Below are 21,714 nucleotides of genomic sequence, written 5' to 3'. Positions count from 1 at the left end.
TCGATATTTACTCATCCCCCCCTTTTCCATTTACACCTTTTATCTGTTTAGGCTTTTTATTTCTGTGTCTCCTCCCACTCTATAAACGCTGTCTCACACCTAATCTGTTTTTCCTCTTTTGCCTTGTTTTTAATCATTCTGTTTGTCTATTTCTCCCACTATCTGATATAGTGTTTTAATAGTTATCCTTATCCTGCCCTCCCCTAATGGTAAGACAAATGAAACAGAAGAGTCTAGATCTCAGAGAAAGCCCATTATCATTATGTAGTTTCAATAACAATCATGAGGCTTTTAAAAATGCGTCCAGCCTTAAATGCATCTAATATGATCAGCAGGCATTAAGCCTCCATTCATTGCAGAAGTGGTTCAATACTTTCATAAATGGCAAATTATTGTTATTTGATGATCTGTGAAAAATTAGAATGAGGCTCTACTGAGAGAAATATTGTGTAATTATCTGGCAGTACTGCACTGTCAGACCGAGTCAACATACATGCGTTATTTAAAGCCACTTATTCTACACTCAAACATCGCTATGGGTGTTAAGTTGTGATCCTGATCGAAGCACATCGATGCTGTCAAGTTCTGGATGTTGCAATGACATTTACAGCTATCTTAACATCATTGTGAGAATTCAATTATTTAGTAAATGATGGCAGTTCATCGATACATCTTATTCCAACTTGTCTCACGGCCAATTATTTCTTGCTTCACAATTATGAGGAGTAAATGTATTGAGCAGCGGCAGCCACACAGGCTGGAGTTAATCATGATTTTCTTTTCAAACGTATTGAGTGTATATACAGTATCTACCTAATTTAATTTCTTAGTTTGCTGTCTTTACTTCTTTCTGCAGTAGACATATAAATTCAATTGTTTATGATTTAAAAATGCTAATAGCAATATGAATAAACATTTTTTAATACATATTTCCTGATCTTTGTGGCAAATAGTTGGCGTCCTCTGATGTGCGATGCTTGAACCAGTAACCCTCTGGAGTGCGTATTCTTCCCTCCTGGGGCTTTGAGCTCTTTAATGCCGACCGTCGTTAAGAAAAAGAAAAAAGAGACGACATCCCATTCAGCTGGGGAATTTCTCGTTTTGTCACATTTGGGGATTGGATCCCATTTTCCAACTGAATGATTTCCCATGTTGCTCGCTAATGGATTGGATTGGATTTGAAATGAGAATGTTCCCATTTGAGGGATTTGGTCCAACTTATATGAAATTCCCCCTCTTCCAATAGTGAAAACTGAAACCATTGTGCAGTTATAAGTGAAGATTTACTTAGTTATTTACAGATAGGTGCCTTGCTTAGGAGCACCAAAGCTAAGTATCCACCGGGTGCATTGAGAAAAGTGTGCTTATTGCACCCTTATATTTTGCCTTAACATCTACTTCTTTTTCCTTGGTCCCCCTCAGCAGAAAACAGATGGAAATGTTTGTTTGCTCTGCTGGAGTTTTAACAGTTTTCTATATTGCCCTATATTGCAGTTTGCAATGTCCCACTGCTGCAATGAGTGGTAACAGTATGTGATCCACTCTTCACAGTACGCTCCTGCTACCCATACACATCCTATCAGTTAAACACAAAACGCCACAGATCGAAAACTCTCTTTTTTTGTACCCCATAGAATTCACAACACACTTTGCAACAACCAACCTCCCTGTCATTTTATTGACATCTCTTCCAGTGTTCATGTATTTTATTTCCCATTTTCAACGCATATCTCAACAGGATGTCGCTATGTTTTTTTTACCCCCAAATGAAGCAAAGAAAACACAAAAACTGGAGGGAAACCTTTCCCTATCTAATCCACAAAGCAGTGACACTTTGATAGCTACATTACACCTTGGTTAATGACTGCAAGTACATCTTGTAAACACTTCCCAATTTGAGGAAACACATGTAGTATTTAGTCAGTTCACTCCGGTATTGTCAAATTCTTGCAGCTCTTGGCTACAACTTGTGTTGTTGAGTAGCATTGACTGCAGAGAAGCGCTCTTAAAGAACATAGAGAACACCACATAGTGGCTCAATGTGTGGGTGGTTCTTTTTCCTTTGGTCTTTCACATTGCCTAGGAAGCTCAGAAGCACAATTTACAGCAAAATCAAAAACTAAATATTGAGATTCACTTTGAAATGTGTAAAAATTGGTATGATAGATCATTAATTAATAAAAAAATACATTTAAAAAACACTTTAAAAATGTTAATGTATGCTGTTTTGAAAGATGTATACAGTACATGTATAGCCTCAAGTGCAACAGATGTTTTTATACTGTACACCTATAATATATTATGCTATGAATGCATAAATACATGGACCAAATACCATGATTTCCTCCCCCCAAGTTATGGAAACCGATTACAAATATTGGAACACAAAAAATGCTTTTAAAATAATCTGCCTTTTTTTTTAAATTCCATTAACTACATCCATAACTGAAAGCTACATTTCTGAATCGTTTCATACCTGAAACCTCGGGTGATACCTGTGAAGTCAATAAAGATGTTTTTATTTCTTCCCATCGGCACAATAAAAATAACACCGCTTATGAATAATAAACCGTGTTTGTGATCAAATGCAACCACAGTATAAACCTAATAGAACAGAAATAAAGACATGTTTTTCTCCTCAGTGTTCCTGCTCACTGTGCATCCACGCTGACTCTTTCTGTTAGGGTGAAGATCCACTAAGCCGCCCATTCTGCCTCCATTAATTTTCCATGAGACGTGAGCAGTTGTCTGCACTGTGCAGCAGTTTGGTCTGCAAACCAAGCGGCAGTGCTGAGATTTACTAAACAAACTCCTCACCTGTCAGACACACTGACAAGAAAACACCGCCTGGAGCAAAAAAACACCGCCTGGAACATCGTCGTGCTTGGGGCTAAAGAAAAATCTATGTGTGTGACTGTAGCAATCATTTTGCTCATTCAATTTGGATTGAATTTCACTTCTTCAACTCCCTGTTCTGTTTACTAAGAATTAACATATCTGAACTGTTTGGATACCCATATTTATTTCAGACAATGTTAATTTCCCAAAATGCGAACATTTTAGGGGACAGACGGACACATCCATACCTAAATCCATCCTACTTTTTTCACTTACAAAGCCGCAAGAGTGAGAGCAGCAGGGTCAAACTGACAATTAAAAATGTCCTTCTTCCTCTTTAAAGCCCTCTCGTGAAATGCAACAGATTGTAGCAATGTAACCGTGAAAGCAGGCTGAATAATTAATTTGATGCACCGGTTTGAGCAGACAGGTAATCTCGTCTCTGGATGCTCTGCTGTTGTTGTTGCCTCCTGATTGTGTGGCAACTAAGTTTCCCTCTTAGGAATAAATAACATTTCATATTGTCATTACCATCATCAGTATTTATGTCATGTTACTGTGCCAGTGAATGAATATAAAGTGTGTTATTTTCTACCTCAGAGAAAAATGATGTGATATCCCAATTCTTCCATCACAGGCGTCACCTAAAGCCAATGCAGCAGTGATATTACACTTGTCTGTTTTTACATTATAGCTGGAATATGAGGCTATTGTGCTGAAGTACTGCACACTGGAGTATTGGTGGAGGCTGCAAGTCATTTTGAATAATTTTGTTATGCCTCGCACTGCATTCGCTCTGTAGGTGTAAAATACAGATGAGACACATTTCAAAATGGTTGTCTCTGTTGAACACATTAATTGTTTTAATGAAATTACTCAATAGACAAAATGCCTCCATAGGTTAGCTGATTTGTGGGACTTATCCTTCTAATATTTCTGCACATGAGCCAATACTGATTAATGAATGCCCCGTTGAAATCCTTTCACCGTTTGTGGCACATTACAATTCTGGCTTGCAACACAAATGTTGCATTGATGATAATGGCAGGAATGACAAGATATCCTCTTCCTTTAATGTGATAATCAACAGTAGAAACACCTAAAAGGTCTTCTTGCATACACAGTCATAATCTGACACAAACACACACAAAATAATACTCATGTATATTGTGTGTGTTAATCCTACATCAGTTTTTTCATATAATTCAATTAGTTTGCTGTCTTTAGCTACAGCTCGAAAACGTAATCTTCTGTGCATTTAATATGTTATTTTGGTGGAATTGTGAGATGGCATGACAGTATAATCTGACAAGTCCGATTTAAATAATACAAAGGATTAAACTCCAGGTATCAAAAGAATGTGGCAGCAGTGTATAAAGATATACATTAAATAGAAAAAAAAGGCTTTCCACATTTCTTGGCCTGTCGAAATGTCCTGCCCAACTAAATATTAGCCTCCTGCAGCAGTGTCTCAAAACATTAAATGCAACGGAAATATTATACAAATATTGATGCACTGTATGTGTGTGCATGGGCGCTCTTGTGCATGTAAACACTGGCCCATAGCCCTATGGGCCAGTGTTTCATGTCTGGAGCCATTTAGCTCTCATACAAAACAGCTTACAGCATTATGTGTATGCACTTTTGTGTATACCACTTTATGGGTTATTAGGCTGGACACTTATTCAAACTCATGTTGTCGTTGTATGTCGCTCTTAACAAGCACAAGTTTCTCCAGTTACGCATAAATGATTCTCTGTTTTCATGTTGTATGCTTTACTAACTGGATGTTAGTATGAGGCACACTTAGAGAAGTTTAGCCTGTCATTCTGTAGCAGATATCTGTCACATCATGAGAACTGACATTTCTAGATCTCTTTTATTTTTCTCTCCTTGGACCAGCTACTTAGCATTTTTGCATTGCTAATTCTAACAATAACGGGCCCCATTTTATCATCTCTCTTAAGCCCAAAAACACAAACCTTTTTCTATCAATGTGATAGGCCCGGTGCATAATAATGTCAGATTGAATTCAAAACACAGTTAGTCGTTTTTCATGCAAATACCAAGGATGCACACTTGTTTTTGATCAGCAGGAGTTTCTTCTATCTTTGTGTGGTTATTTTAGAGAAGACGCAAAGAAGAAAAGCGTCCCAACTATAAACTTGATAAGTTGTCAGCTGTCGACAATTTAGCTTTCTCTTTTCTTCACACAAGTAAAACAAAACAGCAACACAACTCAAATATTTTTCAAGTGTGTATGTGTAAGTGTCCTCCAACACATATTTGCTTGCACTTACTGTATGAAGAAGTAACAACGCAAATAGACACACATCAATGCATTTTCAATCTTTTGAGGGCATACAAGCATTCTTTCCTTTTCCTATAAACCTGAACCTAATCCTATTGTAAATTGTAAATTAGAATTCACAACTATTTAATATGAATAATAGCCCTCTTTGAACCTCTTTACCGCCCATTATTACCATATCAATTCAACCTCAGCCAACTCTTGAAAGTTTTTACAGATGCATTACACAGACTACGTACCACTGCCAGAGTCTCACAAATTAACTTTCATAGCCAACATGGGAACTCCCAGTAACCTTTTCAGAAACTCACAAACACCACAAAACAAAAGTTTTGAACCGGATGAACAAGTGTCTGAATTTAGTTCTTCTGACCTCCTGCTGCCCCAACAGTCCCAGCTATACTGATAACACTATATTACACTATATAACACAATTATTTCCGCTACTTTAGACAGTGTGATCTAGAATTTCAGCCTCCTATATCCACTTCTGAATTTGGTGTTTTGCAAACTGAAAAAAGGCTGAGTCTTGCCGCACGATAGAACTGTCGTCTAGTAATCACAAGACGGAGTGCGTAAAAGGGAAGCTTTGTAACTGGATTTTGTTCCTGTGGTTCAGCAGGGTATTGGAGACTGAGATAATGAAACAGTATACACTTTTTTTTAGCAGCCTTATTGCTACCCACTTAAATAATCTCATCTCATCTAATGTAAAGAATGTTTGTTGTATATTCAGTCATTATGGTGTATATCTTGATGAAAAAACACTAATCTCTTGATAATCGTGACAATTTGTTATGTATCATTCTTGACCAAACTTCATGAGGAAACGACACAGTATAGAGTGCCACAGTGACGCATCCTAAAACCAGGAAGTAAACTCCTTCCGGTTCCTTCGACAAAAACCAATGCAATTTCTCCATAGGATTTTGGAACATAACTCGAAATAAGGTCTGTGTTTGACACAAATTGAAGAGACAGATCACGTTTTGTTCATTCGGATAATCTCCACATGTCTACCCTACTTTTATAATTTTCGAATCATAAATCTATCGATTAGATTTATGATTCGAAAATGATAAAAGTAGGGTAAACATGTGGACTGTTTATCACACATACACACACCTACACGTAGCTCTGTTTCCCAAATGTATACAGTATGAATGCATAGAGAAAGAGAGAGGGGAGAGTGATTGAGAAAGATGAGAAGCAGGCGAGGGATGATGACAGGAAAACATCCGTGTGGCCTTTCATTCTTACAGAAATCAAGTTTAAAGAGTATAATGACATGTCATCCTAAATGCAGCATACTCACATAGCTTCCGTGTTTCTCCGTCTACATGCCTTTGGAGTACCCATCATGGCCCCAGGCATTCTGAGTAACTCTCAACTCAACCTTGAACTGCGAATGCTTTCCTCCTCCGAGAACACCTCTTCTCATTTTTCAGTTTACTGAGATGAAGAAACATTTTTCTTCAAGTAGGCGAGGTAATTGCGTAGTTTATTTTGGCATTCATAATGTGCGAATCAGTACCAGTATGATGATATCGCCCTTGCTAGTTCATAGAATTGCATGTCTTCTAGGAATTGCTAAGCTGCACACAGTGATGAGGATTTTACTTTCTCTGCAGTGTTAAATCATTGATAGTTAAATAAGACAGGATTGCTGGCTAATAGCCTCTTTTAAGATGCCGTCAGTGACTCAAACATGCCTTGATGGACGTATTAAAGTAACAAATTAGAGGCATGGCATAAAAGGAGGTCGCTTATTCAATTTCAGGGTCAATGGGTATCTGTATAAAACTGAATCAGGACATTTGTTGGTGTTCCACTGCTGCAATAACAGTTTAGGGCTTGACAACTTTATGGCATTTTAATGTCTTTTTATGTCAACATACTTCTGTGCTTGCTTTGCATTTTCTGCATTTGACAAAAACCTTTACACATATTATTTAATTCATTTGTAGTTATTTTTAGAAGGGAATCTGGATCCTAAGGGCTCTGTGTAGAAGTCCCGGACACATTCAAGTGAAGTGGGCATTTAATCCAATTTTATACAAGAATTACACTGTATAACATTATGAACATTTATTTACAAATCCATGTAACTTGTACCACAATATTGAAAGCACACATATCTGGTTCATGTTAGGATGACATTACTATTTATTGTGTTTGGTGAGTCATGCTGTCCTTGTTGAAGTATTTCCCAGAAATCGACGCCATTATTCCCGCTTTCATGCTCTCTAACAAATTCTAAAAATATGCTTTTAAAATCCAATAAATTAATACAGAATAAAGCCTTTCATTCACTCTTACGGATAATCAAACCCCTATCTAGCCGCTTCCTGCTGTTTCGGAAGCCTGTAGGGTGTTTGGAGGATGCAGGATGAAGTTAGAGTTTTGGTGAACTTTTGTATGGGAGGTCACACGCAGCTAATCCTATTTGTAATCAAGGCTTTCTTCTTTTTCTGGTTCAGAAAAAGATCATGTTGTCTTTGGAGCAATCACAATCGCAGTCTGGTGCCCGGGGTCAAGCTGCGTGGAGTTATTTTGCGTATTTAGCATGCCTGTTTGGTTTGTCGTTCTAACCACGCGCGCCATGCTTTGATGATTAGCCCGTGGCTTTGTTTTCACCTCAAGGCTGCTTTTGTTGAAGCGTGGTTGTAAGGGTAGTAGAGATGGTGCGATAACTGCTGTTGTTCAGATGTTTAGATTAGGGCTGGAGGAGATAAATGTAACAGCTGAAGTGCTGTTTTCAGGTCTAACTGATTTATGTTATGTGTTTGTTTAAGCAACAGCATAACACTCTGTATTGAAATCTTATCTTCGAAATGTACCTCTTAACATAATGCATGGAAATTCACTTTTTTCCATGCTATTAAGATTATTAATACATCTCCTTGTTTGTCCTTGTCTCCCTCTCTCTCTGACTCACTCCGTAGCGCCTGCAGACCCGCTGCTGTGCAAGTTTGCTGACGGAGGCCAGAAGAAGAGGCAGACCCAGGTCAAGTATCCCCAGAATGGCCGACCGTGGACACGGGAAGGAGAGGTGAGGCTTGAAAGTGTACTTCATCGAAAGATCCCCCTCAGGATTCACAGCAGCTTTTTCTTGAAAGACAAGTGGAAATGGGCAATTGTAACAAAATAACCATGTCTTTCAATCAGTTTGTTACAACACAATCCTTTGTTTACACTCTGCCACTATAAAAGAAAGCAACATCGAATTTTCCTCAGGGAAAATCATGCAGCAGGCATTTTCAAAATCTACAATAGCCTCTTACAGTCAGAATGAGCACACTGTGTGCTGAGAGGGTTTATAAGAGGAAGTAGTTTAGTTAACAAAACCAAAAGTGGTATTTTTCTAACTTAGTCACAAGTATGAGAACAGTAAATCCACAAATGTCCTTTAAACCTTTCCCTACTCAGCTTTCTAGCAAAAATATAATTGCTAATCTTAACAAAGTAGTCAAGGAGGTGAGAGTGAAATACATTTGGATACAATTCAACAGATTATACTGTAGGCAGCGTTTTGCAGGGTTGACAGATGCTTTATAGAAACCATTACTGTAGATCTAAAAGGTCATCAATTTCACAAACTTTTAATATCTAGCTGATGTTCTCTTTGAAATCAGTTTCTTTTTCACATATTATAAAGACATTTCAATAACTTGACAGGCCCCCCTACGGGGTCATTATCAGCTTTCACTTCCAATAACACACTGTAGGCCGAATTAGGGATGCTGCTGACAGTATGACAGCTGGCATGTATAAAGGTTTTTACATTTAAAATGCAAGGTTTTATGCAAGACCCCAATGCCAAGTTGTTTTTCCTTTTGTTGAAACTCCCACCTCCAGTCTGTCATCTTCAGACGAAATGAAACCTTGTGCAGCTGATTGAAGGCAGATTGACTGTTGCACAATGCAGAGAGTTCAGAAGTTGTTAGTGTCGATACCAAAGCCTTAATTTACAGAACAAGGGGACGTGAATAATAATGTCTGCCACCCACACATCGAGCGCAGTTTTAAACAGTTGCTTAACTTTTGCATTAGATTGAGGCTTGAAAAGAGCAGAGTGGTGAAGTGAAATGAAATGGAACCAGGCTGAAACAACTGAGTGCCGGCAACACAAAAACAGGATGCCGCGGTAATGTGTGTAGCAGGCACAGAATGCAGCTTTTGTGGAAGCAGAGAGTGACAAATTCCATCAATAGTTAATAATAGAGGCTCCGGTGTCAGTATACTATCCCGAACATGTGTGAATTGTTAGCTGGACTTAAAATTAATGATCAGTGCTTTCAGTGGGATTCCTCACACATTTGTCAGTGGCCCAAGTCCTTGTCTGAGCCATGTCTCAGGTCCAGGCAGACTAATAGAGGCATCTGGCCGTGGAGGTGCTTTGAGGGCCTCACTGCGTCCTCACACTCAGTCAGCCGGCCCTAATCTCCCAGAACCTCTCACTCCTAAATGAGTCTGGCCTTGGGACTGCGACATGAACACACATTACACACACAATCACTCAAACATACAACATCTCTGCAGAGGAACACATAAAGGATCCGCATGGGCAAACATTGCAGCAAACAACCCTCAACAGGCATATAAACGTAAAAGCCCCCCCATCCCTTTGAATTGGACACAAAATGACTACAAACAACAAGCGTTTCTCTTTGTCTCTTTGCGAACATAACATAAATATGTGTCTCCCAGAGTCTCTTTGTAGTCATATTTTTTGGGTAATTTTACATTTCTTTTTAGGTGTTTTATGTATTTTGTAGTCTCTGTAATTGTTCTCAGATTGAGGAGGAACAATGCGGATTCCGTCCTGGTCGTGGAGCGACGGATCAGCTTTTTACTCTTGCAAGGATCCTGGAGGGGGCCTGGGAGTACGCTTATCCATTCTACATGTGTTTTGTAGATTTGGAGAAGGCGTATGACCGGGTTCCCAAGGAGTTACTGTGGGAGGTGCTGCAGGAGTATGGGGTGAGGGGGTCTCTACTCGACGTCCTCGGCAGTAAGTCGGACCCATTTCCGGTGAGGGTTGGCCTCCGCCAGGGCTGCCCTTTGTCACCAATCCTGTTTGTAATATACATGGATAGGATTTCGAGGCGTAGTCGTGGGGGAGGGGGTCTGCAGTTCGGTGGACTAAGGATTGCACAACTGCTTTTTGCAGATGATGTGGTTCTAATGGCTTCATCGGTCTGCGACCTTCAGCACTCACTGGATCGGTTCGCAACAGAGTGTGAAGTGGATGGGATGAGGATCAGCACCTCCAAATCTGAGGCCATGGTTCTCAGCAGGAAACCGATGGACTGTCCACTCCAAGTAGGGAATGAGTCCTTGCCCCAAGTGAAGGAGTTCAAGTATCTCGGGGTCTTGTTCTCGAATGAGGGAACAATGGAGTGTGAGATGGGCCGGAGAATCGGAGCAGCGGGAGTGGTAATGCAGTCGCTTTACCGCACCGTTGTGACGAAAAGAGAGCTGAGCCAGAAGGCCAAGCTCTCTGTCTACCGGGCCATTTTCGTTCCTACCCTCACCTATGGTCATGAAGGATGGGTCATGACCGAAAGAACGAGATCGAGATACAAGCGGCCGAGATGGGTTTCCTCCGCAGGGTGGCTGGCGTCTCCCTTAGGGATAAGGTGAGAAGTCCAGTCATCCGGGAGGGACTCAGAGTTGAACCGCTCCTCCTTCGCGTAGAAAGGAGCCAGTTGAGGTGGTTCGGGCACCTAGTAAGGATGCCACCTGGGCGCCTCCCTAGGGAGGTGTTCCAGGCACATCCAGCTGGGAGGAGACCGAGGGGTAGATTTGGATTCATTGTGTGTCTCTTTGTATTTTCTTTGCATCTCTTTGTACTTGTTTGATTGACTTTGCCACAAGAGATGTTAATAGTCCTTCAAATAGTAGTATTGGTTCCTGGGGTCCCCTACCTTAAACATACACATTCATTCAGAAATGCAGGCATTATGCAGCAAAGCAGAGAGGACCTGGCAAAAATCACAATGCTTCACAGAGCTGATCTCATCTAAATCTTCTGTCAACAAAACAATTTGGGGGAAACAGCAATGAATACAAATACAGCTCAAGGTGAAAACTAGGATTTCTCTGTGTGCATTATGTACTTTTGTGCCTGCTTTAAATCAGATGTTTGTTTAAGAGTTGGAACAATAATGAGTCCTGTGCTTTGGAATATTCTTTCTTCCAATATGAGGTCTTCAATGTCTGGTACTACTTTTTATTGCTTGTGCCGTCTATAATCCCCCAATCCTGGCTAGAAACAGTGTTTGGGGAAAAACCAAACATTGTAGTAGGGTTCAGCATCAGGGCAAACTTTCAACCCATATGCCAATTTGGAAATAAGAGAGTTGTCTGGAATATAGAGCAAGTCCAAATGACTTGTTCAGGGGCTGCAGATGGAATAGGAGGGTGGGGTCGAGGGACAGCGTTTGAGAGAAAGATGAGACGACTGAAAACAATAGTTCTTGCTTAATGTTCATTGAAACATTGCCAAGAGGCAGTCAAGTGGATGAAGATCCTTTTCAAAGCTCAGCAGCGAGAAATACAACCTCATTCATATGCACATGAAAGAGGAAGTGCCACACTGACTTAATGGGGACAACATTTAATTGAGTAGAGGAGGGGCAGAGAGTGCTTAGCAACTAAAATACACTTTGTAACTGCTATAATGCAGCTTGAATGCACAACCTCATCCTTTCATTTATACTGAGTAGGGTAGCACGATTCCTGCAGATGAGGTGTAACAATGAATGAATCATGGATTGATATTTTAAAGGGGACCTATCATGCAAAATGCACTTTTGTACGTCTTTTATACATGAATATGTGTCCCCGGTGTTCCAGGGAACTCACCAAGTGTCAGAAAACACAACCCTCTCTATTTTCCTCCATACCCAAATCTCTAAAAACGGGGCTGCAACGGATCTGATAAAAACTGATCCAGATTTGAACACTGTCCTGACGTCAGGACGGTGGCGCTACGGCTATTGGGCCAACTCTCCACCTATCAGGGGAATGTGGGGTTGGGCCACGGCCGGCCATTGCCGCTCGAAAGCGCTGGAGACGCTGTAGTACATATGCCAGGCCTGTAAGTGGCGCTGTAGTCTGCCACAAAAGCAGCGAAGAAGACTTCCCGCGCATGGTTGCCATGGTTACCCTTCTGTTTATTCTCCGCTGTGGCTTTTTTTCTCCCTCCCCGAGGCAAGCGTTTGCTCCTGCCAGAGATGGAGTACTCGAGTCCCGATTTTCGGGACTCGTGACTCGACTCGGACTCCCGCACTGATTGACGCGACTCGGACTTGGACTCGTGAATTCTCGCGCACGATGACTTGGACTCGGACTCGGACTCGTGAATTATCGCGTACGCTGACTTGGACTCGGACTCGGACTCGTGAATTTTTCCCCCCATGATGACTCGGACTCGACTTGTACATTGACGCTCCGACTTGGACTCGGACTCGGACTCGAGCAAGTTTTCTATGGAGTCTGATGTCCTCTATCCTGGCGTGTGCACCGGCTGCGAGGCGAGTTCACGTACTGGGCCCCGCTATTCCAGTCTAAAGATGTCTAGAGACACACCCCGCATCGTGCTGTATGCTTTCACACATTCTGCTTCCACATTGGAAAAGAGCAGCGCAAAATGCTCTATGTGGAAACAATATTGAAGAGAAGGCTCCGTAACACATTACTCTAAACATCGAGTTCAGACATATAGGCTGTCTTGAACACTATCATCAGAGTAACGTGATCTAATCAATAAATAAAGATTCAGCCGATAACACGAAAGCATATGGCTACTTAACATGCAGAATGAGTCATTTTGCATGCTAAGTAGCCATGTGCTTTCTGGGGCTAAATCTTTATCAGTAAACCGATTTAACCGGTAAAAGTTCCTTCAAAATAAGAGTCCCGATCTTATTACTATCAAAATAAAAGTGCAAAACGAAAACTTTACCATAGGAAAATATTGGCATACAAATATAATCACTTCTCTAAAAGGTAACTCATTTTAAACATAGTTTATATATAATAATAATAATAATAATATTAATATTAGTAATAAGCTTTATATTTGTATAGCACCTATTACAAGAATTGTAGCCAAACTGGCTTCACAGCAGTTCAATAGACAGATTAGTATAACATGACAGGATAAAAGCAATGTAGAGGAGCAGCTACATTTCAACACATATATCCATGAAGATTAATACATGAAGACTTGTGACTCGGACTTGACTTGGACTCTTCTTAGGTGACTCGGACTTGGACTCGGACTCGAACACAGGTAATGATGACTCGGACTCGGACTCGACTCGGACATTCCTTGGGTGACTCGGACTTGGACTCGGACTCGACTACGACTCTCCCTTGGTGACTCGGACTTGGACTCGGACTCGAAGAGTGGTGACTCGAGAGTGACTTGGACTCGTGAATTGGTGACTTGACTACAACACTGGCTCCTGCTGCTTTAATTCAATGCAATCCCTCCCCGTCGAGGCAAGCACTGTAATTCTCTCCGGTTAGTCCACCAGCAGATGACAAACACCCACCTCTCCGCCTCTTCCAAGGAACGAGGGGACCGTGCGGCAGAGTTTCAGTTAGGTTTTCTTTCGCCGGTCAAGATGTCCGTTAAAGTTGAAATCTTCCGGACAAAATTAGAAAAGTGCCGGTCAAAGGTCTTCTTTGTTATTTATTAAGCTTTAAAACAAATGAATAACGACTCTATATAATAATATAATAAAACACGGAGGACGGAGATCTTTTTTTCTCCCCCTCTTCTGACTTGATCAGAGCACGCTCCCCTCTCCTGCAGGGGGGCGTGGTCAGCTGCAGCTCACAGAATCAGCCCCCTGCAAAAACAGGGCTGGAGAACAGCAAATAGAGCGAAATGAGGCATGGCTAAAATGCATGATCTGTTTGGTATTTTGAAAACAGAAACGTATAAATATACCTTATATAGGTATGGCCCTACAATATATCATTTAAATATAGCATGATAGGTCCACTTTAAGTTACAAAATGGTGAATGGTTGTTGCATATTTTGGAGCATGTTACAGTCAGAGAAATTAAGTTCAGGCTTGTTTTGACTGATTGGTTTTGGGAAATGTTTGCCACTGTCAGTTTCCTGACTGACGGTACAGATGTTTGGTGTGACAATAAGCACCAACTGTGTCTGTGACAGCTCACACAGAATCATTTCAAAACTTATCAAACTTATCAAGAACTCTATCTCCAGTATTTTTTCTAACTCATCTCCTTTCTGCTCACAACGGGAGTTCAACAATAGGCAAATAGGAAATAATTTGAAACATTTCAAATTCAAGCAGAAGTGCTGTAACCTAAATTGTTTGCGCCATTAATGGTGTCTTTCTATTGACCTTTATTACACATGATCCCCCTCCTAATATTGCTTTGTGTTTTTAAATGTAAGTGAATTAAACTGTTTAGACCGTGCATATGCCATTTGGATAATGAGAATGTCTTATTATTCCATGTACTTCTATATGGCTAAGACATTCTGGGTTTTTTTTCTTTAAAAAATCTATTCACATACTTTTTGGAACATTGAATTGCTCAATACATAAGAAATAGTTGACTTTTTAATGTTATTTTATGTTAAGCTTAAGTGTATAAAAAATGTAATTATTTTTACAGGGATTATTGTTGTTACACCAATCCATGCAGAATGATGTGATTGTACACAAGTTCTTTAAACTGGCTCAGTTGAGATGTTTTGTGCTACTGACGACATCATCAATTGTTCTTTATTTACCAGGTCTTTGTTTCCCACTCATATTGTTGAATTTGAAGTCAAAGCTTTTGCGTTCCTTGTCTACTTCCCATTATGAATCATTCTAATGTCCCTCTTTACTGTCTCTCCCCCTCTCAGTTCATTACCTTCACTGACTTGACCATTCCTCAGAGGCAGTATTACTGTCAGTTTACATCATCAAACAACCGTTTACACATCAGCATCTTAATGAGTGAATTAGTAAACACAACTGAATCAAAAGTATTTTAACCTTTCTCTCTTTATCTCTTTCTGCAGAGTGGTATGGCATTGACGTATGATCCCACCGGCATGCAGAACGGGTAGGTGGATACATTTCTTCTCAGATTTACTAACCTTGTGTACAACTTTAGAAGTCTTCTCATTTTATTTTGATACACGTTCCTGGCCAAATATTTGTAAAGCACCTGTTTACGAGCTTTTATAAACCTTACACGTTCCCACACCAACAAATGCTCTTGCATGCAAATGAGCAGATGACAAAACATGCACATAATCAAACACGGTCATTAACACACACACACACACACACACACACACACACACACACACACACACACACACACACACACACACACACACACACACACACACACACACACACACACACACACACACACACACACACACACCCACCATCTCTTTGTTTGACGCTGTTGCATGCTGTTGCCCTCATGCTAACATCTGACTGGTACAGATGGGGTATTTATTTATGCACCTATGCATACAAGCTGTCAGACATGTAGGTTTTGATTTCAGACGGGGAAGTTGGCCGATGTTGCAGTGCAGCTGTAAGACTTTCGTCAGCCGGGGCTATCTGCAGGGCTCTGGGGCTGCATGCAGAGAGTCGAGTGTCTGCCTGTTACAGGGGGAAATTGGAGATCGGTCCTGTCCGCTAGGAACGCTGCTGGTGATGCGATCCCAGGAGACGCTTCCCTCCAGCACTGTGTTTCTTGTCTCCTCCTGTCAACACAGTACTCCTTACTCTTTGGTCCCCTACATTCCTCCTCTTTTCCACAGGTGTCCTGTTTTGCTCTACACATTTAGCTACCTTTTATCGTCTTAGGTCGCGTTCACCCCAGCCTTGTTTAGTATGGTTGAATCTGGAGCGTTTAACCCTTGGGTTGGTATGAACGCAGTCCGAGACCTCTGATGTGAACTAAACAACCGGACTCTGGTCCGCTTAAAAGAGGTGGTCTTGGGGCGATTGCAAGTGAACTCTGGAGCTGTTCATCGCTGGTGTGAACGCAGTCAGCACCAAAACATAGGAAGCGTAGTATTTACGTGTCATTTCCTGTTCTGGTTACTGGAGCAGAAGTAAGCAAGCAAAAAAGCTCCACCAACAATACATAAAAGTGAGCGACGCGCACCTGAAACCAGTCCTTATCTTCTTGTCTGACCTCATCCTAAATGTCAATTAAACTTGTCTCTTTCTTCTTCACATCCCTTCCTACTCTCCATTTCCAAGCAGATGATATACCTTTGGTCATCTATGGTGCCTTGTGTATGTGCTTGTGCATGTGTAAATGCATGCTCACACGCAAGCATCTGTGTGCCTGCGGTGCTTAAGCCCCACTCCGACCTCTCTTCCGAGGTCATCGGAGCTCCTTCCGGCAAAGCGCTAAATGACTGTGAAATGCTAATGCTGTTAATTAGAGAGGCGAAAAAGCAGGCAGGGAAGGGAGTTGAATCAGAAGGGAGGGCTGGGTGGGTCAAGAGGAGGGCAAAGGCAGAAATAAAGTCAGCCCAAGGAGAGGGGAAGGGTACGAATCAATTACAGGTTTGCGAGTCTTTCCAAGCTCGAGCTCGGCTGGTTTCTAGGGTCTGATGCCAATCTGAGGTTATTGGTAACATGTGTCCCAACCAACCAGACGGCTTTTGGCTTAAAGCCTGTCCTATCAGGGAGACACACAATTCACTTTCTCTGGCTCTCTCTTTTTAATCTCTTGCCTTCTATCTGGTTTGTTTGTCCTTTTGTCTCTCCATCCTTCTCTCTCATTCTCCCTATCTCTGTTATTTGCGCTCTTATTCTGCCTTTCTATCTGTCTTCTCTTCCCTCTGTTTCTCCTGCCCACACACATGCACAAACACATATATTTTAGCAGGCTCCCCCACATTTCTCCGCTGAAAAGTCAGTGAGGTCGGCACTAAATCATTCACTAATTTTTCAGGGCAAACTCCTGACAGTGCGGCTAGGTCACACCGGGGATTCACAGAGAGGTTTTCAATTCAATCCCGTAGTAATGTTCTCTGTGCAATTACATGTTTAGTGTATTGTTTAAACAGGCGCGCTGGAGTCCCTATTGACAGTGTGCTGCTCAGGGCTAATAGCCTCCATCAATAACCTTGGATCTGTCCTCTGCCTACTATTTCTCTCTCTCAATACACATCACTCTAATGAAAAATACAATAAACACAATCAGAAGACCATATTGAATAACCCCGTTGCGGTCTCTCATTTGTATTCATCAGTGACAGTATCTCTAATGCAAGTCATACTTTAATTGTACAGTCCAAAAAGATTGATCAACAGTGCTACAGTATGACTAGCGAGAGTTTTTTCTTGTTGCATGTTCCAGTTATTTTCCAACTTAGATCCATCCACTATAGATCTGTTCAAACATGACAAGTTCAATGGGTGTAAAAGGTTGAAACATACATCATTAAATGTAAAACACACAGTGCTATTACTCAAAGAAAAACATGCTGTTAGAGAATGTTTGCGTGACTTACAACACACGTTTTTTCCTTGGAGACTATACTTGGAGACATTAGGTAAACCAAAGTTAAAAGGAGCAAATGGAAAGCTAAAGAAAATCTATGTCCCTGCAAAGAGTTCAGGGAAAGTCTAAGTAAGCCGAGCCAGTGTCAACACACCTAAGATTGAACATGCAATCAACCTGCGTGTGAACCAGAGCCGAGCCTTGGCAAGACAGAATATATAGTGCTAATAATTCATGAGATTTCTTTCTGGTGCCAAGGAAGTGAACCACGTTGTATAACCATTGTAGCTATACTTTTTTATGCTATTACTTCGGCTTGAACCCCAAGTACTGCATACAAATCCAGCAGAGAGGCTGGATGTCCGTGTGAAGCACAATCCCATTCTGGAGCTGATCGCAGGCATTTGGAAACCAACAGTTCATGCTATCACTGACCGAACAAATGCAATGTGAAACAGAGGCGGGAGAGCACCTCGGCAAACCATTTCCCCCTTGATATGAGATGTGCTGGTGTCGCAGTGGAGAAGCACCAATCCGTCATATATATCTGGCTGTCATCTCAGTGTGGTACAGATCTTTACGAATGAAATATATAGATATTTGGTAGTAGTTGGAAGTAACCTTAAATGTAACAGGGTTATTTTTTTCTCCACCAATTAGGCATCCCTTGATTTGTAGCGAGTGCCTTTCGATGCATTCGAGGCTATGTTAGAAATAGATAGGGGAGGGCTTCTCTCTGCCTCTCTCTCTCTCTGCTCCCTTGCTCCATTATTCAGTCAACGGACACTTTAGGATCGATCAGGCACAGAAAAACGGCCTGGCGGATGAAACATGTCCTCTCTAGGTACACAATGATAAATAAAGCACTGAGAGCCACAGCATTCTACAGCTGCAGGGCTGAGGGGGTGAAATGAAAAAAGAAGAAGAGATGGAGCAAAATCAGAAGGGCAAATGGGAGGGGGGGGGGTGGATAAGAGTACAAAATGCACATGTTACAGATGCAGCTTTCTCTGCTAAGTGGAATGAGCGTAGGTCGGGACATAAAGTGCGATAGAAATACTCTCCCACTCACACATTAAGGTGATAATTCATTGTTATGCATGGCAGTGGAGCAGACGCCTTTGTAACATGATGTGTGCTCCGGTGCAGTGTCAAGTCTCATTCCTAGACGTCTTTGATGGTGTGGCACAGAGTGTAGCTGCAATATTTATTGTTTCCATGACTGCCTTGATGATGTCTGATCCATTTTGTCAGTGGTGTCTTGAAGTGCACAGGGTATGTGAAAGCAAAGAGGTACAAAAGGCTCCTTTTCACCTTTGCATGTGGCTACATCTGAAGAGCTAATAGTGCAGGGAAGCCTCTTGACTGCCGGTTGACTGTCTTTTAACTGTCTTGATTCCTTATTTAATACTTCCTAGTTGGCTAGTTTAATGATGTCAAAATTAAACATTTTCTTGTATGCTTTCATAGGTTCTACTCCTCGCCATACAGCATCTCCACCAATCGGATGATTGCACAGGCGTCAATCACACCCTTCATCGCTGCTTCTCCCGTATCTACATATCAGGTTGGTGAACAATCTCTTATGAATTTACAGTTCACAACCAGTGTTGAAATGCTGTAAGGGCTCCAAGATATCAGAGGGCACCTTAAACAGAAAATTCATTGTCAGATAAAGTATCACGAGTAAACCGTTTAGTTATCAGCTTAGTTAACTAAACTCAACTGCATTGTCCTGTACTAGCACTACTACAGAGAACATGTTCAACATTCAGGCATGCATTTTGACCTGACAATAGCTTGCTGGATGGCCAACAGATTTGGCGAAGCGACAACCACAGAAAAAAAGAAACAAAAAAAACACCAAGAAAATATGGTGGGAACTTTGGTATATCTTTTACTGGGGTCCATTGTCTTATTATCTGCTTATAATCCCAAGGACATACAGCCTTATAGAATAAATTGAAGTAAAAAACTCTGTAGAGATGCATTAAACCTGAGCTTTAGTAATGGATATGAACATCTGTAGTGGTAAAGTAATAACATATTTTATTTTTGATTGTGTTTTTTATGTATTGCCAATGTATCCCATAAAAAAACAATCACTTAGCCAATCACACAAACCATCCTGCTGCTATAAATATTCCTGAGCGAACCAAACTTGTATCAGTCCGCAACTCCAAATAATTTGCAGCAATGTTTACTGTTTTAATGGTAATGTTTGCTAAAAACTACAGTGCCCAGCTGTAACAATAGCCGCCTCATCTAGAGTGAAGTTAAGAACTTATGTGGGATCAGGGATTTGGAAATATGTAATAAATATGTTTGAGCTGATGCCATTCACAGCAGTTCTGGTCCTTATTTTGACCCCTGTTTGTGTAGTGGGCACGCAGGTCAAGCAAGTAGAGCTTGCTTTTTATCAGGAAAGACTTTAAAACAAAAATGGAGTTATCACGCCTCTCCACTCAGGACAATTCTTCGTCTAGCAAAGATAAAATACAGGCTTATATTGCAGCATTCCTCCCATTGATCTTTCATTCTTAGGCACAAATCCTCTTTTTGTCTCTCTCTATGTTCCCATGTGGTGCTTCCTCCCACTCCCACACGCACCAACCCTACAAATTCATGTCAAAGCTGGTTGCAGATGTAGCTGCGTTTCTTTCAGATATTGACTCAGTACTTGATTCTTAATCTGTCAAACACATAGACTTTAAAACAAACGGCAGTCCTCTCCCCACAGACGTTCCCCTAGCACCGAACACTGTTGTAAACGAGACACATGCAAAGTCACGCCTTCAGAAAAGCAGAATTACACACAGAGACATCCTGCTTTTTGAGGAGAAACACAAGAAGGAATTAACCTTGCATTATGTTAACTCCCCATAGACAGACACAGGTAAGCAAACGTACACATGCACTCATTTAATTACTATGGATACCATGCCCTATTTACATGTGACTAAGGGGCCTTCAGGGACTCCTCATGTTGGGTTGGGCAGTAGGAGATGAAAGTGGTGATTTGTGACAGACTTTGATGATGAAACCCTCCACTGTGAAGCCGTAATTATTAGACTCTCTGTGGTCTTCATATCCTCTTATAATTACAACATAACGTACTGTATAGTGGACCCTCACATACTGCCGTAGGGACTGAGGCTCTGAAATAGGCTTGTAAAGACTTGAGCTAATGATTCATTTTCTCTCTTCTCCTCCTTGCTTTCCTCATTTTCACTCCTATCCTGTCATTCTGTCTTCCAATTGTCCTTCTTTATGTTCGTTCCCCCTCAATTCTGTATTCACTTATAACCGTCTTCTTTTTGATCTTCCTTCTCCTCTCATCTCTTCCTCACCTCCCTTTTGCATCCTCCTACACATTCCCATCCCCTCCTTTAATTACTTTTTGTTCTACTTCCCATCTGACCTCTTTCTTCATGTCTCATCTTCTTGTTACCTATCTTCTCATCTCCTCTCTGATCCTACCTTCTTCTCTCCACAGGTCCAGAGTACGTCTTGGATGCCACACCAACAGTATGTTATGCAACCTACAGTAAGTTTTTGAAACACACTCTTCTTTATTTTTTTGGGTCATTTGTTATCTTCTAGCAGAACAATTTTCTCTTTTTTTATACGTTGTCATCGCAGTGTCTAACTTTCTCTCAGCACTGACTCCTTCTAGGCTTTTTAGTCTGCCAAACTGAAAAAAAGCATGGCTCATTTAAAAAAGATAATGTGAATGTGTCATTTTGGCTGCCACAGGATCTCTTAGACAAAACCTTCAAATGCATCTATTTAAGGAAAATAGAGACAGTTTGTCACGTCACCAGTTTTAATTTGAATATTTATCAATAGCAAATGATGGATCAAGTCACTGAAAAATTGCAAAAAGAAAATGGGAAAATGACACACCGTTGTTCTAATAATTGCAGCATGTGAGAGTTAAACCCAAGTCAGATTAAGAAAGCAAACTTCTCTTCGTCTGAGTCCTACCCTGCTGAATCAGCCTGTGAATAACCTCCTAAAAGCAGCTTGCTCA

General features: G+C 41.1%; 1 protein-coding gene across 3 annotated transcripts in view; it reads left to right on the top strand.

Moving 5' to 3' along the window:
• LOC117480494 (RNA-binding motif, single-stranded-interacting protein 3-like) overlaps positions 1-21,714 on the top strand; it is a 129,655-nt gene that overhangs the window by 89,305 nt on the left and 18,636 nt on the right. For all 3 annotated transcript variants that reach the window (XM_034127840.1, XM_034127839.1, XM_034127838.1), the window contains exons 7-10: positions 8,095-8,201; positions 15,217-15,260; positions 19,152-19,248; positions 21,178-21,228. In XM_034127840.1, the coding sequence (XP_033983731.1) occupies positions 8,095-8,201; positions 15,217-15,260; positions 19,152-19,248; positions 21,178-21,228 (299 nt within the window). The remainder of the gene's footprint in view (positions 1-8,094; positions 8,202-15,216; positions 15,261-19,151; positions 19,249-21,177; positions 21,229-21,714) is intronic.

Source organism: Trematomus bernacchii, unplaced genomic scaffold (genome assembly GCF_902827165.1).
Source record: "Trematomus bernacchii unplaced genomic scaffold, fTreBer1.1, whole genome shotgun sequence".
NCBI lineage: Eukaryota > Metazoa > Chordata > Actinopteri > Perciformes > Nototheniidae > Trematomus > Trematomus bernacchii.
This window is presented reverse-complemented; position numbering and strand designations above follow the sequence as displayed.